The sequence below is a fragment of the Mustela putorius genome, unplaced genomic scaffold (assembly GCF_011764305.1).
Source record: "Mustela putorius furo isolate JIRA1106 unplaced genomic scaffold, ASM1176430v1.1 tig00003834_pilon_pilon_pilon, whole genome shotgun sequence".
Lineage (NCBI taxonomy): Eukaryota > Metazoa > Chordata > Mammalia > Carnivora > Mustelidae > Mustela > Mustela putorius.
The window spans coordinates 107,138,108-107,161,758 of record NW_025421987.1 but is presented as its reverse complement, the minus strand read 5'-3'; the positions used below and the strand labels follow the sequence as shown (position 1 = coordinate 107,161,758).

At 36.1% G+C, this 23,651-nt stretch overlaps 1 protein-coding gene across 2 annotated transcripts in view; it reads right to left on the bottom strand.

The window, feature by feature from the left end:
* RYK (receptor like tyrosine kinase) overlaps positions 1-23,651 on the bottom strand; it is an 85,095-nt gene that overhangs the window by 12,661 nt on the left and 48,783 nt on the right. The window contains exons 7-13 of one of the 2 annotated variants that reach the window (XM_045088891.1): positions 20,998-21,098; positions 17,587-17,721; positions 16,037-16,123; positions 12,555-12,624; positions 8,603-8,735; positions 7,032-7,141; positions 6,708-6,867 (exon numbers count right to left, since the gene is read on the bottom strand). In XM_045088891.1, the coding sequence (XP_044944826.1) occupies positions 6,708-6,867; positions 7,032-7,141; positions 8,603-8,735; positions 12,555-12,624; positions 16,037-16,123; positions 17,587-17,721; positions 20,998-21,098 (796 nt within the window). The remainder of the gene's footprint in view (positions 1-6,707; positions 6,868-7,031; positions 7,142-8,602; positions 8,736-12,554; positions 12,625-16,036; positions 16,124-17,586; positions 17,722-20,997; positions 21,099-23,651) is intronic. The other variant, XM_004762517.2, reaches the window with a different exon arrangement.

Here is a 23,651-nt window from a genome sequence, read left to right as displayed (position 1 = left end):
AAACTACATATTCCCTATATTCTTCCCTTGGCTTTCTACTATCTATTCACTACCTCTGGGATCAAACCCTCCTGTTCATTCAATCTTCACTTTAATGAAGCTCATGTCCAATTTCTAATATCCTGCTTCTATGTTTTTCAGAATTCCAGACCCATATCCCATCCATTAGCATCCTGAATTCAACATGACTCATATCAAATCAATCATGTTTTCCCCAAACCAGATATTCTACTTGTCTTCAACTGTGTTGTATCTTCACATTGACTTAAGATTTACTCCAACAGCAGAACTAAAGAAAAGTACAGATCAAAGATTGCACTGAAGCTTTCAGAAACATGGGCCCCAGGTAGGCAAGGAGAGTAGACATATATGGAATGTATCTGACAGTTAAGAGCGGAGTCTCTGTGCACAAAGGTCAATTAATAAATGTACTCATAAATAACAACTGTAGTCAAAAGAGATGAAATCTTTGAAGCAAAGTCTTTGAGAGTGAGACAAGGAGAAATGTGAGATTCAGCATGAAAATAAAGATGGTAAGAAGTTTGTATGAGCCATTCAGGATTCTTTAACACATTCAAGTACACAGCTCTCCGGAGATAAGATTAACATAGCCGGCCAAGAATGAATGTTCTTAAAATAAGTGACCCAAAAGGTACACATATGTACATCAATTTCAATTCTATAACTATGGAACACCTGCTAAAGGAAAATAAGTAAAGCAAAATTTCCATTGCCCATTCTGGGAAGAATGACTTATGCATAAAAATATAAGGCAGCAGTGGTAGGTGCCATCAGGTAAGTACAAAATTCTCTGGGGATCCAAAGAAGACCACATCAAAGGGCATTAAAGTACCTTATGTCTTTGGACCCAAGAGGAATTCCAGATTGGATGAAATGCAGGACATTAGGAAACGTACAATGGAAAATATAAAACTAAGAAGGGAAGATAAGGCAGGAAACAGAAGGCTCTGAAAACCAGGGGAAGAAGTGTGGATCTTTCTTTACCAATTCCCTGTGATTAAGAGTTGATTTGGGGGCACCCGGGTGGCTCAGTGGGTTAAAGCCTCTGCCTTCGGCTCAGGTCATGATCCCAGGGTCCTGGGATCAAGCCCCACATCAGTCTCTCTGCTCAGCAGGGAGCCTGCTTCCCCCCCTCCCCACCTCTCTGCCCGTCTCTCTGCCTACTTGTAATAGCTGTCAAACAAATAAATAAAATCTTAAAAAAAAAAAAAAAGAGTTGGTTTTAAAAATTAACAACTTAGGAAACAACAGATGTCGGCGAGGATGCAGAGAAAGGGGAACGCTCTTACACTGTTGGTGGGAATGCAAGCTGGTACAGCCACTCTGGAAAACAGTATGGTGGTTCCTCAAAAGTTAAAAATAGAGCTACCCTATGACCCAGCAGTTGTACTACTAGGTATTTTTATCCAAAGGATACAAACATAGTGATTTGAAGGGGCACATGCACCCAATGTTTATAGCAACAATGTCCACAATAGCAAAATATGGAGAGAACTCAGATGCCCACTGACAGATGAATGGATAAAGAAGATGTGGTATGTACACACACACACACACATAATGGGATATTATTCAGCCATCAAAAGGAATGAAATCTTGCCATTTGCAATAATATGGATATAACTACAGAGTACTATGCTAAATTAAATAAATCAGCCAAAGAAAGAAAAATATCATATGATTTCATTCTTATGTGAACTTAAGAAAAAAAACAGATGAACTAGGAGAAGGGAAGAATAAAATAAGATGAAAACAGAGAAAAAGACAAGTCATAAGAGACTCTTAACTACAGAAACAAACTGAGAGTTGCTGGAAATGGGTAGGTGAGGGGATAGGGTAACTGGGTGATGGGCATTAAGGAAGGCACGTGATATAATGAGCACTGGGTATTGTATGTATTTAATGATCACTGAACTCTACCGCTGAACCTAATAATACAGCATATGTTAATTAAATTGAAAAATTTTTAAAGATTTTATTTGAGAGAGACAGTGAGCAAGCAAGCGAGTGGGAGCATGCACTTCTGCTATGAATCTGCCCTAGAATCCATAAGCAGGAATACTGGATACCTACCAGGCTATCACACATATCTGCTATTGATGAGACTTTCCTCTAGTGTACTAGATGCTTAGATACTTCTCCATCAGAACACAGGCTATGTAAAGGTAAATGTTAAACTGAATGGTAAGGACAAGGAAGGAAAGGGAAAAGGATGTTCACAAGATCTCTTGAGGAAAATATCTATTCTTAGGTAGAGCCTAATACAGAAAATACATCAAGGGCAATACTTGATCACAAGACAACAACCGGTCACCTCTGAAAATACAACTGTTCCTAAAGTAAATCCATTTATTATTCCTCTTTTCCAGAAAATACCAGGACTATTAATATATTATTAAATACAACTAAATAATATATTCTTAATGTTAATAATATTAAACTTTAAATCTTTATTTCCTAAAATATGAATGATCCTTTCACCTCTCCAGCTTTTCCTTAATGTCTTTATATCTGTCTTATATCAATTCCACTTAATGCTAGTTTTTATTTATTTAGGTTTTTTTTACTTAAGTATAGTTGCCACACAAAATTACATTCCTTTCAGGTATACAACACAGTGATTCAACACGTTTATACGTTATGCTAACAAGTGTTAGCTACAATCTGTCAACCTGTAATGCTATTCCTCTTAAATTGTGAATTTCATGTTTGAATAATAAGTCTAAGGTTGTTGATGTATAAAATCTGCAACCATAATGGAAATGAATAAATACTGGGAATCTAAGCATTATTCTAAAATTAGCAGTAAAAAAATATAAAACAGAAAGTTTTCCATACTTCTAAAAATGGTAAGCATTCTCTGAAAACTGTAGCTTTCTATTCGATACCACAGTAGTTCAGAAGGCCACTCTTCATGGGTATATTATGAATTTGAGTTTCTCCTGCTCAAACCTGCTCAGGGTGTGGCAATGACTTTCCCTTACACTGGGCAAACAAGAGCAGTAAGAAGCACTCTGCTGTAGATACAGTATCTAGATAACTCTGCAGATTTCCCTCCTTCTTCTAGGTCATCTTTAAAGTTCACAAAATAAATATTGTAAAGGCACAGGAACTCATTTTAATTTACTCTACACCCTAAAAACTGTTCAGATACCTTAAAGAGTCTCCTCATTGCTATAAGTCACACTGATAAGATTAGCATGGAAGTCATTTCCTTGACTTGTTTTTCCTCAAGAAAATGTTTTTTAAACACAATGTAATACTGTAAAGACAAAAAAAGCACCAAGAAAGAAACTTAATTGTGCACTTCTGATTGCATTTAGTCTCTTAGTAGGATGTAGTATCTTAACAGCAGAATTATGTTAGCTCTTATAATTACCTAAATAATTGAAAGAAGATATAAATCAAGAAATCTACTTTCAAATAAAGGAAAAGAAAGTTACAGAAAAAAAAATCTATGGTGATATCTACATCTGATGAAAACAGAATAAAAACAATATCCAGAAATTCTTAAGAATGCCTAAGATGATGTCATATCTTGAAAATAATAAAAGAGATTTATAACTAGTCAAAATCTATTTGTGCATATTTCCTAAGTTTAACAGTTAAAAGCTGACATTAACATTATAAGAATCCTGACATACTGAAGTATTGAATCCTTCCAGTAAAAACTGAAAACACAAGCAAGAGATGCAATGTATTATTTTTAAGATAAAAACATTAATGTATTTCCAAACAAATCACATAGAACTTTAAGCTATAAGAAAAATGCAAAATGTTAAGGATCTTTTAAAGGACAAAGAGAATGCCCTCTCCAAGGCAGAAATAGGTGTTAACATTTATACCTGAAATATGTATTTTACATGTTCAGAGACTCTGGTGAGAGTGGGGTTACATTACTTATTCTGTATATGACTATGTATAAAGTTTCTCAGCCCCAAAGTACCATATTAAATGTAGCTTTTGAACCCCCAACTCCATCTATAAAGGAAAAACAGGAACAGAGGATGATTATATGTACATATTTTTAATACAAATATTAAAAAGCACTCTTTAACATTTGTGTTTTAATATAAGAATTAAAAAAGCAGGGGCGCCCCTATATTGTATAAATACATTAAATTAAGCAAAGTGTGTTTTGGGGGCGTCCATGTGCAAGCAAACCGCACTACTGGCCATCTTGTACAACCCCTTGAAGTATTACCTGTCAATTAATTAATAGCTATCAATCAATACTCCTTTTTCTAAGAGAATAATCAAACAATCCCCAATCTCTTGAAGATACATGGCGTATCTGTCATTTAAGAAACATCCATTTCCTGCCCATTAGACTAGTTTTATCACCACCACTGCCCCTTCATTTCTGCTAAGGCAATTATGCTATATTTCAATGAGTAACAAAATCATAAATTCCAAAAATCAACCATTGGAAAAATAAAAAGATCTCAAACAGATGGGTGACTTAATACTTCAAATTAACAACAGAGTAAGATTTTTTAAAAATTTTTTATTTTATTATTCTTATTTTTAAAGATTTTATTTATTTATTTGACAGACAGAGATCACAAGTAGGCAGAGAGGCAGGCAGAGAAAGAGGAGAAAGCAGGCTCCCTGCCAAGCAGAGAGCCCGATGTGGGGCTCAATCCCAGGACCCCGGGATCATGACCTGAGCCGAAGGCAGAGGCTTTAACCCACTGAGCCACCCAGGCGCCCCCAGAGTAAGATTTTCAAAGAAAATATTCAACAAAGTTTCTTTTACTTTTTTGCTTTCAAAAATGTTCAGATACAAGCTTTTCTATTAAAGGGGTAGATTTGAAAACCATACAGTACTAAGTTTAACTGATACTATGTTTTAAAGCTATGTGCTAAAACCAAAGTTAAACTCATCTATACCCTTGTGAAAACAATTTTGCTTAATGTAAAAGCTATTAAAGAATTCCAGCTATAATTCAGAACTTCTAAATAAATATCTAGCAACCCCCCAAAACTAATACCATATCAGTAAGAATATAATTGGTCCCTAATGATATTCAATACAGCAGCAGTGGGCTAGCTTAAAATCAAACTCTGCTTTCTCTTTTCATATTATTTGAGAAAAAGCAAAATCAAAAACAAAAATGCAACCCTTCCCTCCCCTCAAAAGTTTATCCTGAATTATACGGGCAGGTCCTAAATGCAAGCATATGTATCTCCATAAGAGAGAGGCAGGAGTTTTAAGAGACAGACATACACAGAGGAGAAGATGATACGAACATGAAGCAGAGTGATCCAGCCAAGAAGGATGCCAACAGCCACCTGAAGCCGAAGAAGCAAGGAAGGTTTCCCCTTTAGCGCCTCTGGAGGGAGCATGGTCTGTCTATACCTTGACATCAGACCTTTGGCCTCCAGAACTCAATTGTGAGAATAAATCTCTGTTGCTTTATCACCAAGGCTGCAATAATTTGTTATAGCATCCAGAGGATACTAATACACTGAGGAAATGACTGTATTAAGAGAGTGATCCTTAGAGCATCCACACTTAGAAGTAAAAGGGTAACCCCATACTGTAAGTAAAATATGAGACACAAATTACAATGATACAGTAAGCCCAATTTTTACAGTTGAAACTTTGAAGCAGATAATTCTATAAGATTTTATGTGATGACGCTAACATCGTTGAGTGGCCACCAGAGGGGGACCGTATAAGCAGAAATTTTTTTCTTTTTTTCGTATTTCTTTTTTTTTTAATTTTTAATTTTTTAAAAATTTCTTTTCAGTGTACCAGAATTGTTTATGCACCACACCCAGTGCTCCATGCAAAATACGTGCCCTCCATAATACCCACCACCAGGCTCACCCAACTTCCCAAACCCCACCCCTTTAAAACCCTCAGATTGTTTTTCAGAGTCCATACTCTATCATCTCTCATCTTCCTCTCCAATTTCCTCAACTCCCTTCTTCTCTCCATCTCCCCATGTCCTCCGTGTTATTTCTTATGCTCCACAAATAAGTGAAACCATATGATAACTGACTCTGATAAGCAGAAATTTTACCTAATCTCTACCTGTTCAGCTACAATAATAAACTGCAATAAGCAAGAGAAAGGAAAATAATCCATCTTTCAAATCAGACTAAAAAGTGAGAAGTTAAAAGAAACTTAAAATATCTGCAAATTACCTACAAGTAAACATTGCTTCTGAAACTATTCATCACTAAGTATAAAGGATCCAGTCTATGATGTGCTTTGGTGGGCAGAACTACTCAGAAACTGACTAAAGGGAAGAGAGTGACATCTGGGGAATTATAAATAACACAGGTCATAATGTTGAAAAAGGCTGTTTGAAAAGAAGAAAACAATAAATCTTTATCATCTGGCAACAAGTTGGTCATTCTGAGACTTAAATAAGAAAAGAAAAATAATCAGCTCTGGAAACCTCTCTAAGCCTTAGTAGCCACCTTTCAAACTGGGGTAGTAGTACCCAGCTACTTCTTAGTGTTCACAGCTCCTCACATGGCCGTTCTGAGGATGAACTGTGATTACACACAGTAAAAGATCATGGTACGGGTCACAGCTTCTTTCCATAAACTGGCTGAATGGAGCTAATGACACTAGCTTTCTCAATGAAACGTGTCAGGGAACAATTACCAGATTAAAAAAAAAAATTAAAACATAAAACCTGTTGATGTCCAGGAGTCCCAGCACTTACCACATCACTAGCACTGGAGAACTCATTATTAACCAGACTTTCCAGAGCCATCCACCGAACTGGCCTGTTTTCGTTGTCCCCCAGACAGTGATAATCCATGGGAAACAAGTCTCTGGAGAGGGCATTGTCTGTGATCTTAACTTGGAGTGTGTCATCAATGCTGAAAATTAAAGACATGAACATTAAATACAATTGGTGTATTTAAAACATATGGATCACAGTTACTCTAAAATACCATATAATGCCCACTGTGGCTCCTGGACAGAACCCCAAATCCAGAGAAAACTAAACATGAAATGATAGTGACAAGCTCATGGCACCCACACACAGTTCCTGGCAGCCAGGTCTTTGTGGATAACTTCCCGTCTGGCCAGATAGCTCATTCCACAGGCAATCTGAATAGCCATGTGTACCAGGTCTTGTTGAGAAATTGCCTGTTGGGGGGGAAAAAAAAGATGTTTGGAAGTAGCACAAAAATGATGATGGCAGTCAGCTACTTATTTTATCCCAAAATCCTTCTTTATCCCAAAAGACAGAATACTTCTTAATCCCAAAATACTTCTTTATGCCTATACTGGAGTTTTAAAAAGCTACTTCTTGACCAAGAATATGTTCCCATAGCTCTCTAATATCTGTATCTACTACAGTCTTACCATTCTGTAATGTAACTTACCATTTACTTCACTGCCCCTCTCATCTGTCAGGTATAGCTCCCCAACATCCAGCACATAAAGAACTGCTCAATAAATATCTGTTTCATGAATGCCGGACTCTCAAGGTAAAATTTCAAATGCTTATTACTCAATAGCCTGTTCTTTTCTTAAAAACTCAAAAAAAATAGTTTTTATTAGATGTCCTCTGAGGACCATTTTCAAGCTAATGGAAGTCTACAGCTCTTGCTACTGATGTGCTCCTGTAGAGCCAGGATGCCAGTCTTGTGAGCTGAGGAATGAAATTCTTCCTCAGGTGATACTGATGGGCTACAGCCTCCAACAACTTGTTGGAACCCTGGCTTTAATCCTGACATATTAAGTCAAACACCCAATGCAGCCTTTGAATCCACTTTCTCCTGGCAACTGTAGTAAGTACATTATTATAAACCCTAAAACAGGGCGCCTGGGTGGCTCAGTGGGTTAAAGCCTCTGCCTTCGGCTCAGGTCATGGTCTCAGGGTCCTGGGATCGAGCCCCACATCGGGCTCTCTGCTCAGCGGGGAGCCTGCTTCCCCTTCTCTCTCTCCCTGCCTTTCTGCCTACTTGTGATCTCTGTCTATTAAATAAATAAATAGAATCTTTAAAAAAAAAACAACCCTAAAACAAACTTAATGTGGCTACAATTTACAGTAAAACAAAACACCAGCTAGACTTTAGGACAACTACCATCATGCATCTGGAATGTAGCCAAATGCTTCACAGCTATGTACACAAGCAGTGAAGAGAAGGAAACTCTTAAGTGACTGACATCTTAAGCCAAGCATATTAAAAATAAGTGGATTATCTCCAAAATCCAGACTTCCAGTCACCACCAGGTTTTGATACAATATGGACCAAATGACTCAGTTAAATCTGTTTCCATTCCTAGAAGGGAGATCTAGTACTGGTACCTTCAAAGAGTTATCAGGAAAATGACTGATATGGTGTTAGAGTTGAGGTGATTATAAATAAACACACAATGGATGAAAAGGAAGAACTTTAGCAACAGTAAAGTGCAATCTTCAAGACTGGAATCATAAACCATCTTCCTCTAAATCAACAGATTATAAATAACTTCTGGTACATTTTGAGTTTCTTTTTGCAGGCTTTTACACAGTTTATATTAAGAAGGTTAACATCTACTTTCAAAAATACAATCAGAAGTTCCTGGTAAATAATTGGTATAAGGGAAAATTTTTCTCACCTGTGGATTATTGGCCTCTACTAATTTACACTGACGTAAAAACAATTTAAGATTCCCCCAATTCATGTAAGGCAATATCACCATGGGCTTTTCTCCTTCTTCTATACACACATGCGTAATAGGAAGAAGATTTCTACAAAATAATAAGAAATCAGGAGAACAAGTGAAATCTAAATCCTCAAGGGCTTATTTTTAATAAAAAGTAATAAAGATAACCTAAAACAAGAAAATCTCAAACATACTTAAAAACATGATTACCATTAAAAATGTAGTAAAATTAACAAATGCCCTTTGAAACTAGACATAAGTATTTTCCACATACGCACTTTCTTGATAGGAAAAGCAGTAAATTCGAAGTTGCTTCCTGTGAACTGGATTCTCTGAAGACACACTCTAACATTACATACATACACTAAATCTTTACTCTTAAGGGGTAATCAGAGACATTTAAAAAATGACTTGATGCATTATGAGTGTATTATGAGATCCCCTTAAGTCCATCAAAACATTAAAAAAAAAAGGCAGATTATGAACGAGAATATGATAATCAAGAAGACCTCAAAGAGGATGGAACTGCCACAACAGCCAAGATGTCCTTAGCTGGTCACATGGGACTTAGAACTGATTTCTAAATACTAAATTTGCCATTTATGGATAGTCTGTGCAACTCTCTCTCCTGACCTTAGTTTCCATATCTCTAACATGGCATCACACCAACCACAAAATGCTGTTATAAATAAAGCCAAAGCACATAGTAACAGTCTTGTTTCTCTTTAAATTTCCATGGCACACATAAATACTTTTATCCTATTGCCTAATGATACCTCTTTCCACTGGTATCTGGAAATTATTTTTCTTCAAGGTTATGTAACTTTTTACTTAATTATCTCATTGATAAAATCGTTAAAATCTCTCCAGAAGAGGTAACAAGCTGCATGGACACGTTTTAAAGTACAAACGGCTGGTTTTCATTCTGCCCTTTTATAAAGGAAAGGATAAAGAGGAAGATCTGGGACCTAGAGGAAGAGTGGATGAGAGAAGAAACTGGTTCTGTAGACAAGAAAAAGGCAGACGAAGGGAAGGTTTTGTGGGGACCTAAGACAAGAACGCATCCAATTCTCAGTCTTGCCCAGTGTGCTCGCAGAGTGAGAGCTCGGAGTACTCAGTTGAGCCTCGGTGGCTCAGTTGGTTAAGCCGCTGCTTTTGGCTCAGGTCATGATCCCAGAGTCCTGGGATGGAATCCCACATCGGGCTCCTTGCTCAGCAGGGAGTCTGTTTCTCCCTCTGCCTCTGCCTGCCACTCTGCCTGCTTGTGCTCTCTCTCTTTCTCTAACAAATAAATAAATAAAATAAAATAAAAAATCTTAAAAAAAAATGAAACAAACTGCTACAATGAGTGGAGAGAACAATAATGTACTTTCTACATATTAACAATGTGTTTTGCTCATTAAAAATTAGGAGTCCTGGGGCTCCTAGGTGGCTCATCGGTTAAGCATACAACTCTTGATTTCAGTTCCTGTCTTGATCTCAGGGCTGTGAGTTCAAGCCCAGCACTGGGCTCCATGCTGGCTGTGGCACCTACCTAAAAACAAACAAACAAACAAACAAACAAACACAAAACAAAACACAAAAAACCTAGGAGTCCTAGTATTACTGTCTAGCCAGAAAGAACAATTAACTATGACCAAACTGTACAATCTGCTTCTAGAAGACTTTCCCCAAACACTGAGTGTCCAGTATCGACCCTATTCAGCATGTGGAATTCTATCACCTAAGGGTGTCCTGGGGCTGCTAATTCATCCTGACAGGATGCTTGCTGGAAAACCCTATAGCTGAAAGCCACATGGGAAATACTGCAAATACTTGCTCTGAACATTTTTCTGCAAAAGCATATTTGGGCTACACAGGATATAAAAGTACTTCTTAGAAAATCCTAGCTTTGTCTCCCACTTCTGTGCTGAAGTGGTGCAGATCTTCTACCTAAGAATACAAGGTAGGCACCAAAGTACTAGATTAACATTACATACTAGTATTAAACACTTTTGACTCTTCCCTCTAGAGTCAGCATAAGAGAACATCAAGCACTTCCAATACTGCCAAGAAGGACATTTCCAAATGACCATTACCCAATTCTTGTTTTGTTACTCAGAGGAAACACAATGTGTTTCTTAGAAAATACAGTCTCAGGAATGAGTTATCCATCCATTCCTCTGTAAGTAAGTAAGTTTTACACTTGGACTCAATTAGGTCGATGGAAAATAACATTCTTCAACCACTTGACTTTAACCCTTCAGTCCCTCAGTATTGTATGTCAAAGGTCCCTGGGATTTTTTTATACTCAGTGAAACTAAAAAGTTTATCTGTTCATTATATTAATCAATGCCCCAAGTATATGATAAACTTAATGAGGCAGCTGCCTCAGAATTTGAAACTAGAAAATCTTTTTTCTCCCCCAAGGAACATTTATGTTTCTTTCTCTTCTAACATTGAGATTTATGAACTTTTAATGGTTCCTCAGCTTGGCTGCCCAGAAGCTAAGAGATGTTTTATGTTCATTCACAGCAAAAATATTTATATCTTTATTGTGGGATTATTTGTTTTTTCTTCCACCATTACAATGCCATAAAACTCAGTTTGATTTTCATCATTTTCTTGATCTTACTACTGCTGCCTTATTTTTAGGTTCTCAAATTTTTTCCAATATGAACCAAAGTATAAATGATATTTAAAAATAAAACTATGCATAGTCATCTTATTTTATGGCAGAACCCAAGTAACTGCTTGAAGTACCCAGAAATTAAAATGCATGCTGCCTTTTGCATGCATCACTTTCATGTGTTTTTTGCCCCAGAAGTTCATAAATATCTTCCAACAGGGATGGTCACTGTCCCATTTTGGTAAACATACACAACCAAATCTGCAAGAGGCATACAAATGAAGTTGACCTTACATGCTGTTAAAAAAAAAAAAAATCCTTCAACCCAATATTGATAGTACAGCACAGTGCAATACAATATAGAAGCTCTTTTTGTCTGAGAACGTAGAAGCTTTCCTTATAGCTCTGTGAAAAAGACTGATAATCGGGTTTTTAAGAAAGAGTTCTTTATACAGAACTCTAAGTATTTTTTTAAAATCATACTATGACCTAACAACAAGATACTGGTTAGATAAAACACAGTACATCCATTCAATGAACTGCTATATATCCTTTTAAAATATGGAAATAAATTCATGGTTACTTATACGAAGAGTTAGGTACATTTTGTTATCTTAAAAAACCTGTTAACCTTATCAAAGATAGTAATAGTGTTACGATTATTTAAGAAAACATCCTCTTGTTGGGGGCGGTGGAACTGCATGCTGGAAATGAACTGGAAGTGCTGAGGTATCTAGTTTACTTTAAAATATTTCTACACTCATAAATATCTACTTATCATCTGGATAGATAACAGACATAAACAAAAAAGGCAAAATGTTCACTGGTGTTAATTACGCTTGTCTTTGGTATTCTTTGTTTAAAAATTTCTTAGCAAATATTTTTTAGCACATATATATATAGAGAGAGAGAATAGTGATATGGAATAGTGATATATATATATATATATATATATATATATATATATATATAGAATAGTGATATAGAATAGAATAGTGATATTTATATATCACTATTTTTTAAAGGAAAATATGCATAAAAGTATGTAAAGCCTCTTGAAAGCTTAGCTATGTTTATCCAGATGTGGACTTACATACTCTGCTTCATTTTCTTTATACTTTACTGCATTTTAAAATTTTGTACACTAAGCATGCATTTCACTTCGATATTCTAAAAAAAATAAGCTATTCCAAAAAGCTTTCAGTTCAGAACATATCACAACATTCTTAAAATAAAAATGTAGCATACAATGTTACTATGCTTAACCCTTAAATGCTGGGTGGTTTCTTCTCTCACCTGTGATGAAGACCTCGTAGCTTACAACTTTCAGTGAGCATCATTGTCACCTGAATTTCAGAAGCTTGATCTATATAAAAAAAAGACTAATTTGTATATCAACAATAAAAATAGTCATAATAACTTATAAAGCTTCTAATCAATGCAACAAGAGAGAGAAAGAGAAAGATTGGTAAAGCCAAGATCCCACATCCGAGCTCTACCCAGTAAAATACTGAACCAAGAGCAAAATCCAGAACACTGAAGTCAGACACTATGAGTCTGTGTCACATTCGCTCCTTAAAAGTAGAGCTGTCGAAGCAAAACCAAGCGGAATCACTCCCTCTTCCACCCTTGCTAGTTGTGTCCATATTTCCAGACAGCTTCATGTAGTTTAAAACCTTTGTAGGCATGTAAAATGGGTAGACAAAGAGAGCCAAAAACTTGAAACACTTCGTATTTCTTTGGAAAAAGGTGCTTCACACCAATGGAATAAACTCCTTGTCTAAAAACTGCTCAAAATTTAGGATCATTTAGGAATGGCAGACTGTGCCTTTATTTCTTTCTGTAATCTAAATAAATTTTAATTAAATTATGGCCAGGATGATTTGGGGACCAGTAGTGTCTTTTTCAGACTGCGAACTAGTAACAGTTGGAGTTCTGCACCGAGTTAATAACTGTTTACTTTCCTGTCAAGGGTATGAAGATCTAAGTAAAAATATTTAAGGCGTGTCATTTTATGCATAATTTTTCAAATTCTTAACTTTAATAAGCATACTCTATTAAGCAAGGGACACTTGAACTGGATAATGATTTAAGAAAACTTTGAGTTGGGGAAAAAATAATTTTATCCATTTAGTAAGAAAAAATCATTTTCCTGGAAAAAAAATCTTTTAAAATACTTACATTCCAAAAAATTACAAGAAAAAAAGATAAAAAATATTTATTTCAAAATTACAAAATATTAGCAGCTATAAAACAAGACCCTAACACCAGTAACCTCAAAATAATTAATTCTATGAAATTCAATTTTATAATATTCATTGTGTGAAATTCAGATTCCTAATTTTAATTTCTGTAAATTTATATCAGAATATCCATTAAGTCTCTGTGCAAATTTATGAAATTTTTAAGAAGCCAAACCGCAATTTCTTGCTTATGCCTAAAGGCAAAGGACAAAATCTTTTAAAAACTTACTTCTTGCAGTTTAAGAAATACTTCTAATTGTGTGGCATGTAACAAAGCATATGGATTTGTGAAAGAATTTGGTTAGCCCTACATATCTTCAATTTAAAAAATCATAACATTCCAAAAGAGTAAATCTCAGAGATACCCAATCGTGTGGAGTTATCTAATAATTTAGAGGCAAGGACTGTGGTCAGTGGATTTCCTCTTCGTTTCTCATGCAAACCATGACCACATCTTGGCTAAGGACTCACTGTGCTTTCACTTATTTCCGGCTAGCTCCGAAGGAACATTATAATTACAGTGGTAAGGCATAGAAACAACCAAGTGCCTACAACTTCAAGTGTGTCCGGAAGGAGAAATCTTATCTTGTGAAACAGCCCCAGTATCCACATTGTGTTTTCTTATCACTATTATTTCCCTTCCCCCTGCTTCCAACCCCTAAATCAATCCAATTCTGTATAGAAAGCTCTTTTGCTAATTAAAGATTCATTCAGAATAAATTAGTAACAACCCAGTTGTAAACTGCCCACAGATTATGTATAAACCTCAGAAAAATATGAAAATTAGAGAAATATTTCCTTAAAAATGGGGGAAATGGAGGTGGCTGGCTAGCTCAGTAGGTTTAGCCTCTGCCTTCAGCTCAGGTCATGACCTCAGGGTCTTCGGATAGAGCCTCCCTGCATCAGGTTACCTGCTCAGCTGGGGGCCTGCTTCCCCCAACTCCCCACCGCCTGCCTCTGCCTGCATGTGATCTCTGTCCATCAAATAAATAAATAAATCTTTTTTAAAAAATGGGGAAAATGTAACAAATCTCAATAGTTACCAAACTTAGGGTTCAAATTTTACATTTACAAAGAGTAATATGTAAAATATCCTTCAAAACTAGTCAGGAAATCTAATGGACCTAACGTAAATATTACCCTTTAAAAGTGCTTTGGGGGGCGCCTGGGTGGCTCAGTGGGTTAAGCTGCTGCCTTCAGCTCAGGTCATGATCTCAGGGTCCTGGGATCGAGTCCCGCATCAGGCTCTCTGCTCAGCAGGGAGCCTGCTTCCCTCTCTCTCTCTGCCTGCCTCTCCGTCTACTTGTGATTTCTCTCTGTCACATAAATAAAATCTTTTAAAAAAAAAAAAAGTGCTTTGGGGCTAGCAGAGGTAGGTAGATAAAATACATACTGAACAGTAGAGTAAGTTAAACCACTTTTTTAGAAAACATAAAATGTGTATGTATGTCTGTGTGTGTGCATGTATTTGAAGGATCCTTAAGCAAGCAATCTTGCTAAATTAAGAGAAATCAAATTCTACATTTTTTTGTTAGGTTAGTACAGCTTTTTAGAAAAATAAACATAAATCCTTCATACTCTCTACGAATTCACTTAAGAAGACTGAGAAACATAAGTTCTTATAACTTCAAAAACTTCATAAAACTGCCACCTCCTACCTATAAAACTGAATTTAATTTTCCCCTCTATTTCTGCATCAAAATGCTAACTTTGTTTTTTTCAAAATTAACACCCTGTCATCTCAGTCTATATCAGACACTGTCAGATATTAGGTACCCTATAAATTACCACTTTTTTCTTTCTCTTAAAATGAGCAAATAGATTTAACATATAAGCTTTTATATATATGAACTATAAACTAAAAAATTCAGCATTAAATTTCTCCAAAATATTATGTGAATATAGGTATTCTGTTCATGATAACATAAACTTAGTGCTACTCTTTAGCAAACAATCAGACAATATCTATCAAAATTTTAAATGTAAACACTTCTTATGGCAGCAATGCCAACTACAGCTGTACCTACAAAACTAAGCCAAGAAGTAGACACACACACATGGATATTTTCTGCAGCATTATAGCAAGGGGAGTGTGAGGAAAGTGACTAAGGCTATTCACATAAAGTACTTTGAGTCTGGGGGTCAATTTTTTATTCATTATAGACTGCAGAACTGGGAGTGGGAAGGAGGAAAGGAGGGAAAACTAGTAACAATGTTTTTAAGAGGAAAACCCCAAAATTTTTACCTAGGAAAAACACAGTATTGGATATAGCAACAATGAAGTCAAATGGATGCAGTTTAACTACAAACCTGGGTAATACCTAGTGTTTTAATATCTTAAACTATTAAATCTCTATTTTCTATACCTTATGAGAACAAACACATATTTCCTCAGAAGTTAGTTTCATATGAGCTAAATTAACATGGACTGACTGAAAGGTCTGGCACAGACTAAGAATTTGAGACAGAATTTCACTGGCATGATCCACCTTAGGAAAGCATTCTGAAAATAGTATGGAAAAAAAAAAATCCTACCTTTAACTGTTTTTACAAATGCTTGCTTTTCTTTATTTGGGTCTTTTTCATCTACTAAAATCCCATGGAAAATACGCCCAAAAGTACCTAAAAGAAAAACAGTAATTAAGGAGATCACTAATCATCCCCTGAAGTGGGCTCCCTGCTCAGCAGTGAGTCTACTTGTCTCCTTCCCTCTGCTCCTCCCTCCTGCTCATGCTTTGCCCTCTCTCTTCTGCTCTCTCTCAGATAAATAAAAGTCCTTAAAAAAAATAATATATTTTTAAAAGCAAAGAAATTTTTTAACAGCTTTTAGAAATGCCATATTTAAAATAAGTACATGAGAATTCTTTCTGAATTATCCTAAGTAAACTAATGATATAGCCTGGAATACTAGAACTCCATAATGAGGCATTTATGAATTTCTAGGCTTAGCTCTAGAATAATAACAAAGGAGAAAAATGGACTCCCCGCATACACTCAAAAACAGACCTAAAATACTTGCTTCTTCTCATTACTATTTGTCACTGGGGGCAGTTCAAGCCCCTCTCTTAGCTGTGATTGACCTATAAGCACCTCAACCAAGAGATGAATTCAGAATGACTCATATGTATTTAAAACATTCCAAGCTAGGGGCGCCTGGGTGGCTCAGTGGGTTAAGCCGCTGCCTTCGGCTCAGGTCATGATCTCAGGGTCCTGGGATCGAGTCCCGCATCGGGCTCTCTGCTCAGCAGGGAGCCTGCTTCCTCCTCTCTCTCTCTGCCTACTTGTAATCTCTCTCTGTCAAATAAATAAATAAAATCTTTTAAATAAATAAATAAATAAAACATTCCAAGCTAGACTGTGGAAAGGGGGAAGAAAAACATAATTCTCTTTTGAACAACTTGAGGGGCTCAATGAAGTACTACTTTATTATTAATTTCTATACTCCTCCATCAGCATTTCCCCAATTAATATCCTATAACTCAAGAAAGAAAATAAGGACCAACAAGCAGGGAAAGCATGGGTAATAACATCTATAAAATATCTATTTTGTGTCAGTTCACTTAATGTACATCATTTTATTTGATCTCCACAGCTAGTTCAAGAACAGACAATGTAGTCCCAATTTACAGAAGAGGCAATTGGACGTGGAAGACAGTAAATGACTTCTCCAAGGTCACACAGGTGATGTGAGACTGGGATTAGAAGTTGGGTGTATCTCCAAAGCCCATGCTTGCTCTGTCTGCTGGAGTCCCTATACTATCTGTCACAGCAAACTGGCTTGCTAGGTGAGGATATCATCTTTAAACAAAAACGAAAATATATTTAAAGGTAACAAATGCTAATATAAAATATATGCTTTAGTATATTTGAAAATTAATAATTACACCAAAGCTGTATCAAGGCAAATTAAAGACCTAAAGAAAGAGAAAATAAAAATCAGTTTTATAAAGGAAATAAATTGTGCACTTCTATCTATCCTTAGACACAAAGAGATGAAATTTTTAAAATTTGAATTAAAAAAAATTTTTTTATAGTGCTAAAATACTAAATCTCCTTTGAGAAACTGGTTTTGAGATAATAAATACCTTCTTGGAGTACATCTTTTAAAGTTATCCTCTCCCTGGATATTGCTATATCCTTCACCTTAGCTTTGGCCTCCAAAAGAGTGACACTTCTCAGGTCGTTCTTCTCTATCCGCAAGGTAGGATAACCTGAGGAGCCAACAAAGCCAAACCAAGAAATATAAATACCCTTATTATGCCATCAGGGCCAACTAATTCAGTCAAAACCTCAGGACTCAAGTCACAGGAATACATAAATGGAAGAATCATACAAGGAAAAAGGCACACACATGAACAGGGAAAATTACTTGTAAAAGATACACTAAATTTGAAAGAAAACACTTTTCATCTACCCTAAAATCTTAAAATGAGTAATTAAAATAGGAAACACTAAAATGAGTATTCCCATTACCACCACTTCAACTGCCTTTCAGCCAAATGAAACAAGCTTTAACTCACAGTGTTTAATTTAATCCCTTCTATGGACTGGTTTTTTCCCCCAAATTTTCTAATGCAGTCTCCTAACAAAAAAACTTTCCAAATGAAGAGATGTAATAAAACTACCTTTTCTAACAAAACATCTAATCAATGTCATTTTATACAGCCTAGTCCTATCACTGTGAGATACATGTTATTCAGTTCCCATATTTACCATTCTTATGATGGCAGCAAAAACAAAATTTAGCCATAACTTAAACTTTCATTCCAAGAAAAAAATGTTAGAATAAAAGAAGGATTCAGTGTCAGCAAGTAAAAATTAGAATGGTATCTCTAAGATTTATGCACTTTGATAAACACATGGAAGAAAACTCCCTGAAGACAGTTAGCAGATCTGGATGGCAGTCACCAAAGGCTGCTGTAAGATCTAGATGATAGGCTTGGGAGCTTTGTGACCAACAGATTAGGCTGACATCTGATCCAACTCATCAGCAGTCCAAACAGGATATATGCAGGTGTGTGTCTATGTTTGTATATGCTTAATCCTATCTGGACTTCTTGGGAATTTCTTGGATCTGTTGTGTTTCATTATTTTAGAAAATTCTTGGCCATTATGTCTTCAAATATTTTTTACTCCTCTCTGTCTTCTTTTATTTATACTCAAATGAATTCCCATTGTTTTAAAAAGTGTTTGTTTTTGCCATACATAATAAACCATCTATTTCCTTAAGATAATGTCCATAAAAATAAATACATTTCTTATCGATAGTAACTAAAAATATTTTTAATACATAATTTCAATGAACTTTTAAAAAGTATTTTCCTTTTGACATATAATAATCGAATCTCTACTTCTTCAAGGTTACAATCACAATAAAAAATTGATAATGAGCAAAGCTTGTCATCTAAACATTAAAAGCTATGATGTGTTTCTTCTGAATAGTCTGAACTACTTTCATAATTGTCATCATATCTTCTGAAGGACATATAATCCTTTCTTTTATTGGTAGTGATGATAACTACTGTCATTTCCTTTAAATTTCACTTAATCTTGAGAATTCCCTCTTCCCCCTTTTCTTTCTCTTGCCATTCTTGTTAAAGAAACAAGTTCAGGGGGTGCCTGGGTGGCTGAGTGGGTTAAAGCCGCTGCCTTCGGCTCATGTCATGATCCCAGGCTCCTGGGATCGAACCCAGCATCGGGCTCTCTGCTCCACGGGGAGCCTGCTTCCTCCTCTCTCTCTCTCTCTGCCTGCCTCTCTGCCTACTTGTGATCTCCGTCTGTCAAATAAATAAATAAAATCTTTAAAAATAAATAAATAAATAAACTTAAAAAAAAAAAAAAGAGGAACCAGTTCAGTTATCCTAGAGAATGTCCAGCATCTGCTATTTCCAGTATCATTTAACTTGTTCCTCTATCCCTATATTTCTTGTAAACCTCCAGTCAGTTCCACAGCTGTAATTAGATCCAGGTTAACTCTTGGGGTAGGGAGAGGAGACAAAAATACAGCATGGGTGGTGTATCACATGTGGGAGTACAAAATATCTAGCTGTCCTACAGTTAGTGATGTAAAGTTTCATTAATGGAGTCAGGCTGTGACAGTCTGATCCCTCAAATGATCCCATTTCCCTTTGTTGACAACATTTTATGCACTGATGATCTTTTCCTGAATCAAGTATTTTAATTGAGGTTGCAAATATGATTTTCTAATTCCATCACTCCTTTCACATTTATTAGGCAGGATTCTTCTGTAAAGAAGCATTTTCTCTCACCAACCAACACTACCTGGTTACTCTGGAACTGCTGAAATATGAAATACATTTCATACAGCCAGTGATCAGAATGAGGCATTATTGGTACCTCACAAGTACCTAATGCCTAATGAGGCATTATTGGTACCATCATGAGAGAGTTACCTCTTGTGATGATCAACTTTTTCAAACATATTAAAACTCATAAATTTTTACATATTCAATGCCTCAGTTCACTAAAGTCATTCTTTTTGAAGCTCAATGCCCCATCTCAACCTGTCCATCCTGACAGTCCTGAAATCAGCCACTTCCCTAAAGAATTCTACTTCTTTTGAATGGGAAATAGTAGTGAAAGACTGCAGCAAGAATGTAAGAACCTAATTAATCAATAGCACTACTGAATTGAACCCTGATTTTGGTCCACTGTTTATGCTGATGATTATGTTGGTTTTTTATTTGTGTGGAGACTGATTTTTCATTATGTTTAAATTATATTCTAAGAATGATTATTTTCCCCAACATCAACATGTTACGGTATAAAAACTTTCATCAAAATCCTATTTGAAGAAAAAGGAAATCAGATTCCATGTTCTCGATTCTAATGGCAGCTATTATGATTAAAAACCTATTATGATTAAAAAACAATGTGCCTGGCTGGCTCAGCTGGTTAAGCACTGGACTTTTGGTTTCAGCTCAGGTCATGATCTCGGGGTCCTGGGATAGGCTCTGCACTCAGCACAGAGTGACAGAGTCTGTTTGTCCCTCTCCTGTACCCTCTGCCCCTCCATTCCCACCAAGTGTTCTCTCTCTTGAAAATAAATAAAATCTTTAAAAAAAAAAGGTAAAATCTACAGCCCTTAAGATTATCAAACAATTCATTAAAATCTAAGACTCTGTTTCCATACAGCTCACTAGCTTATTCTAACTAACTACCTGAAAATATTCCCTTTGAATTTCTACAGAAGTAATTCTGTATCCTTTTTGATGTAATTAATCTATGGAAATCTCCCCCAAAATTAATTCTAGCAATTAAACTGAAATTTTTTAAAAATAATTTTTACCACTCCAATTTTAGAATGTTTCACTCAATGCTCTAGAAAGCAAAAGTTGAAGGTCCAACCCAATTCTGTACATGTTAGATACTATGTACATAGGATGGTACACAAATAACAAAGTACACAGGTACCACTGGCAGAGAGACCACAGAAAACTTCAGTAAATCATCTTTACAATTAAATTAACTCTTACTGGTGATAGGAGTTGCATTGTTGGGTGTGTCGGCTCTCAGATACTGAGTCGTCTGGGTAGATGGCTGAGACAGCCCTTGGGAACTACTGCTGGCACTGATACTGCAAACAATTTTTAAAAGAGAAATAACTGGTAAGTCATCTTCAATGATAAATTTCCTTTTTCTATATATACAAAAAAGCATGCAGCCTTTATAACCAGCTCAAAATCCTGATGGCAATCTCAATAATGTATGGATGTCCATCACAAACATTCCATGTTGAAATTTTAGTCTCAAAATGAAAAGCTATTTCTCTTTTCTGTCTCCACAGTCTCAAGCAGGTTCATCTTATCAGTCATTCAGAAATGCATGTATGAGTCCTCAGACACCAGAGACAGCAGTCCTGAACCTCACAGAAAGACATGTTAGGGACCTATGGGTCATCTCTCAGGAAAAGAGCCCATGCTGTTCAGTTAGATTTCTTTTTTTTTTTTAAAGAGTGGAATGAAAGACCTCTTTCACTAATGGTCCAAAATCAAATGGACTATATCAAATAAGGAATATCAAAGCAAATCAAATATACCAACATGCTCAAGGCTTGGGAAGGGTATCGTATCATTTACTGAATCACATACATTTCCCTTTTCCCTCAATCCTACCTTTTTAGAATTTATGGAACTTACCAAAATTTCCTAGTACCTGAGGCATTCCATTATACCATATTATTCTTAAATAATATGGGAGATCCAGAAGATCATAGGCTCAAGTAAATGCTAACTCTGTACTCAAGATCACTACAAATTAATACCTCTTAAGCATTTATTTCTGCCTTTTCAGTAGGTAACCACAGAACACCTGTTTTTGGAGTTCTAAGTACTACTCAAAGATCAGACTGAAAATCAATGTTGTTAAAAGTCCAGAGGAAGGAAGATAAACATCACCAACCCCAAAAAGGGAAGATAAAGGACCTCAATTTACTTACCCATAAAATGGAATTAAGAAAACCTACCTCCCAGGATTTTTGTGAGGCTCCAGTTGTATAATGTATGTAAAACTACTACTTAAATAATACCAGCAACCAACATACCCTGATAGCTAAATAAAGGGCCAGCCTCAAAATTATTTACTGGTTGTTTCTCTCCAGTAACTGAACAGTAGGTGGCACTCTTGTACCACCTCAGAATTCTTGAAAAGCCTACAAAGATGCTAAGTACATTATTAGCCGCAAAGCTAATTAAGTAGAACTGCCAGAATTCAGAGATGCTTTGGCTCCAGAGTCCATGGTCTTAACCACTAGGTTAAACTCTGAAAACAAGAAATAATTTAAGTTGCTTTTATTCAATGTCTGGAAACCTTTGCCTGAAAATAGAAAGAAGCGGAACACCCAAAGCATGAGTGGTAACTGATTATTTTAGCAGACTAACATATACGCTCTATATAATCTGACAGTTTCTGCACAACTCTATCCAATGTGTGTTCAAAGCCCTAGTATACATGTCACCATTCAAGGAAAGTGTGTGGATCAAGACTCTTAAATGCCAAGCTCCTCAATGACTCCTTTAACTCTACTCAAAGTCTTATCTAAATGTTCCTGTTACTTTATTCCTACTCAGAATCTTCTAAACACCATTATTTCTTCCTCTGTAAACTGTAATTCTAACTTCAACATCACCATATACACAAAATCTGAAACATATCACCCATGTATTTCTCTTCTCATTCTTACCTCCTTCCTCTTCCTTTTCTACTCAGATAAAGCAAGTACAACAGAGGGGACAGAGAACCTTAGGGGCAGATATCAAACTCAGCCAGTTCCCTGTCCCCTTGTGTTTTTGTTTATGCCACAAATATGCCTATCCACTGTGTGTATGACAACATGTAGGCCTGCAGATTCAGCAATGAGTAAGACATACTGCTCCCTAATTGGACAAAGCTTACAGTCTAGTGGGAGAGACAAGTACACAAAAAATTATTATAGGAGAAAAAAGTACAGTAACTGCTACCAAAGAGAAAGAGAGGGAAGAAGGGAGAGGAGAGGCATAGGGCAGGAGAGAGAGAGAAACGGAGAAGGGAGAAATGGGCAGTTGGGAGGCTTAGAAAAGACTTCATGAAAGAAAAGGCAATGGGGAGGTGAGAGTTGAAGAAGGAACAGGTTTGGACTGGTGGAAAATGCAGGGACCCCTGTGGGCAAAAGGATAGCAAGAACTAAACTCCCAACGGGCAAAACATAGGGCCAAAGTGCGGAACACATAATCATGTGACTGCAGCATAAGTAGGGGTACAGTAATAAAGCAAGAAAAATTCAACGAATATGGGAGATACCTCTCCACAAAAAGGAGAAAGCCAAGTCACGAAGCTGGAAATCTTTCAATCATCAAGTGGGAATCACTGAGGAGGAAAGTGAGAATTACGTACTGGGAAAATAAACCTGTCACTCCATCTTTACGTGTCACCCTATCTTGGCTATCAAGTTCTCCCTGTCATCTCTGATCCACCTAGGCTGGGACAAGCACCTTTTCTATTCTCACAGTATACTACACAAATCATTATCATCAAATTTATAAACTTTTATAATTACAGGTTAATGTCAAAGATGAATATTCGAAGCTATAAAGTATATCACCAATTTTTTAATATTCCCAGCACTGGGCAATCCAACCCAGCATATCTCCAA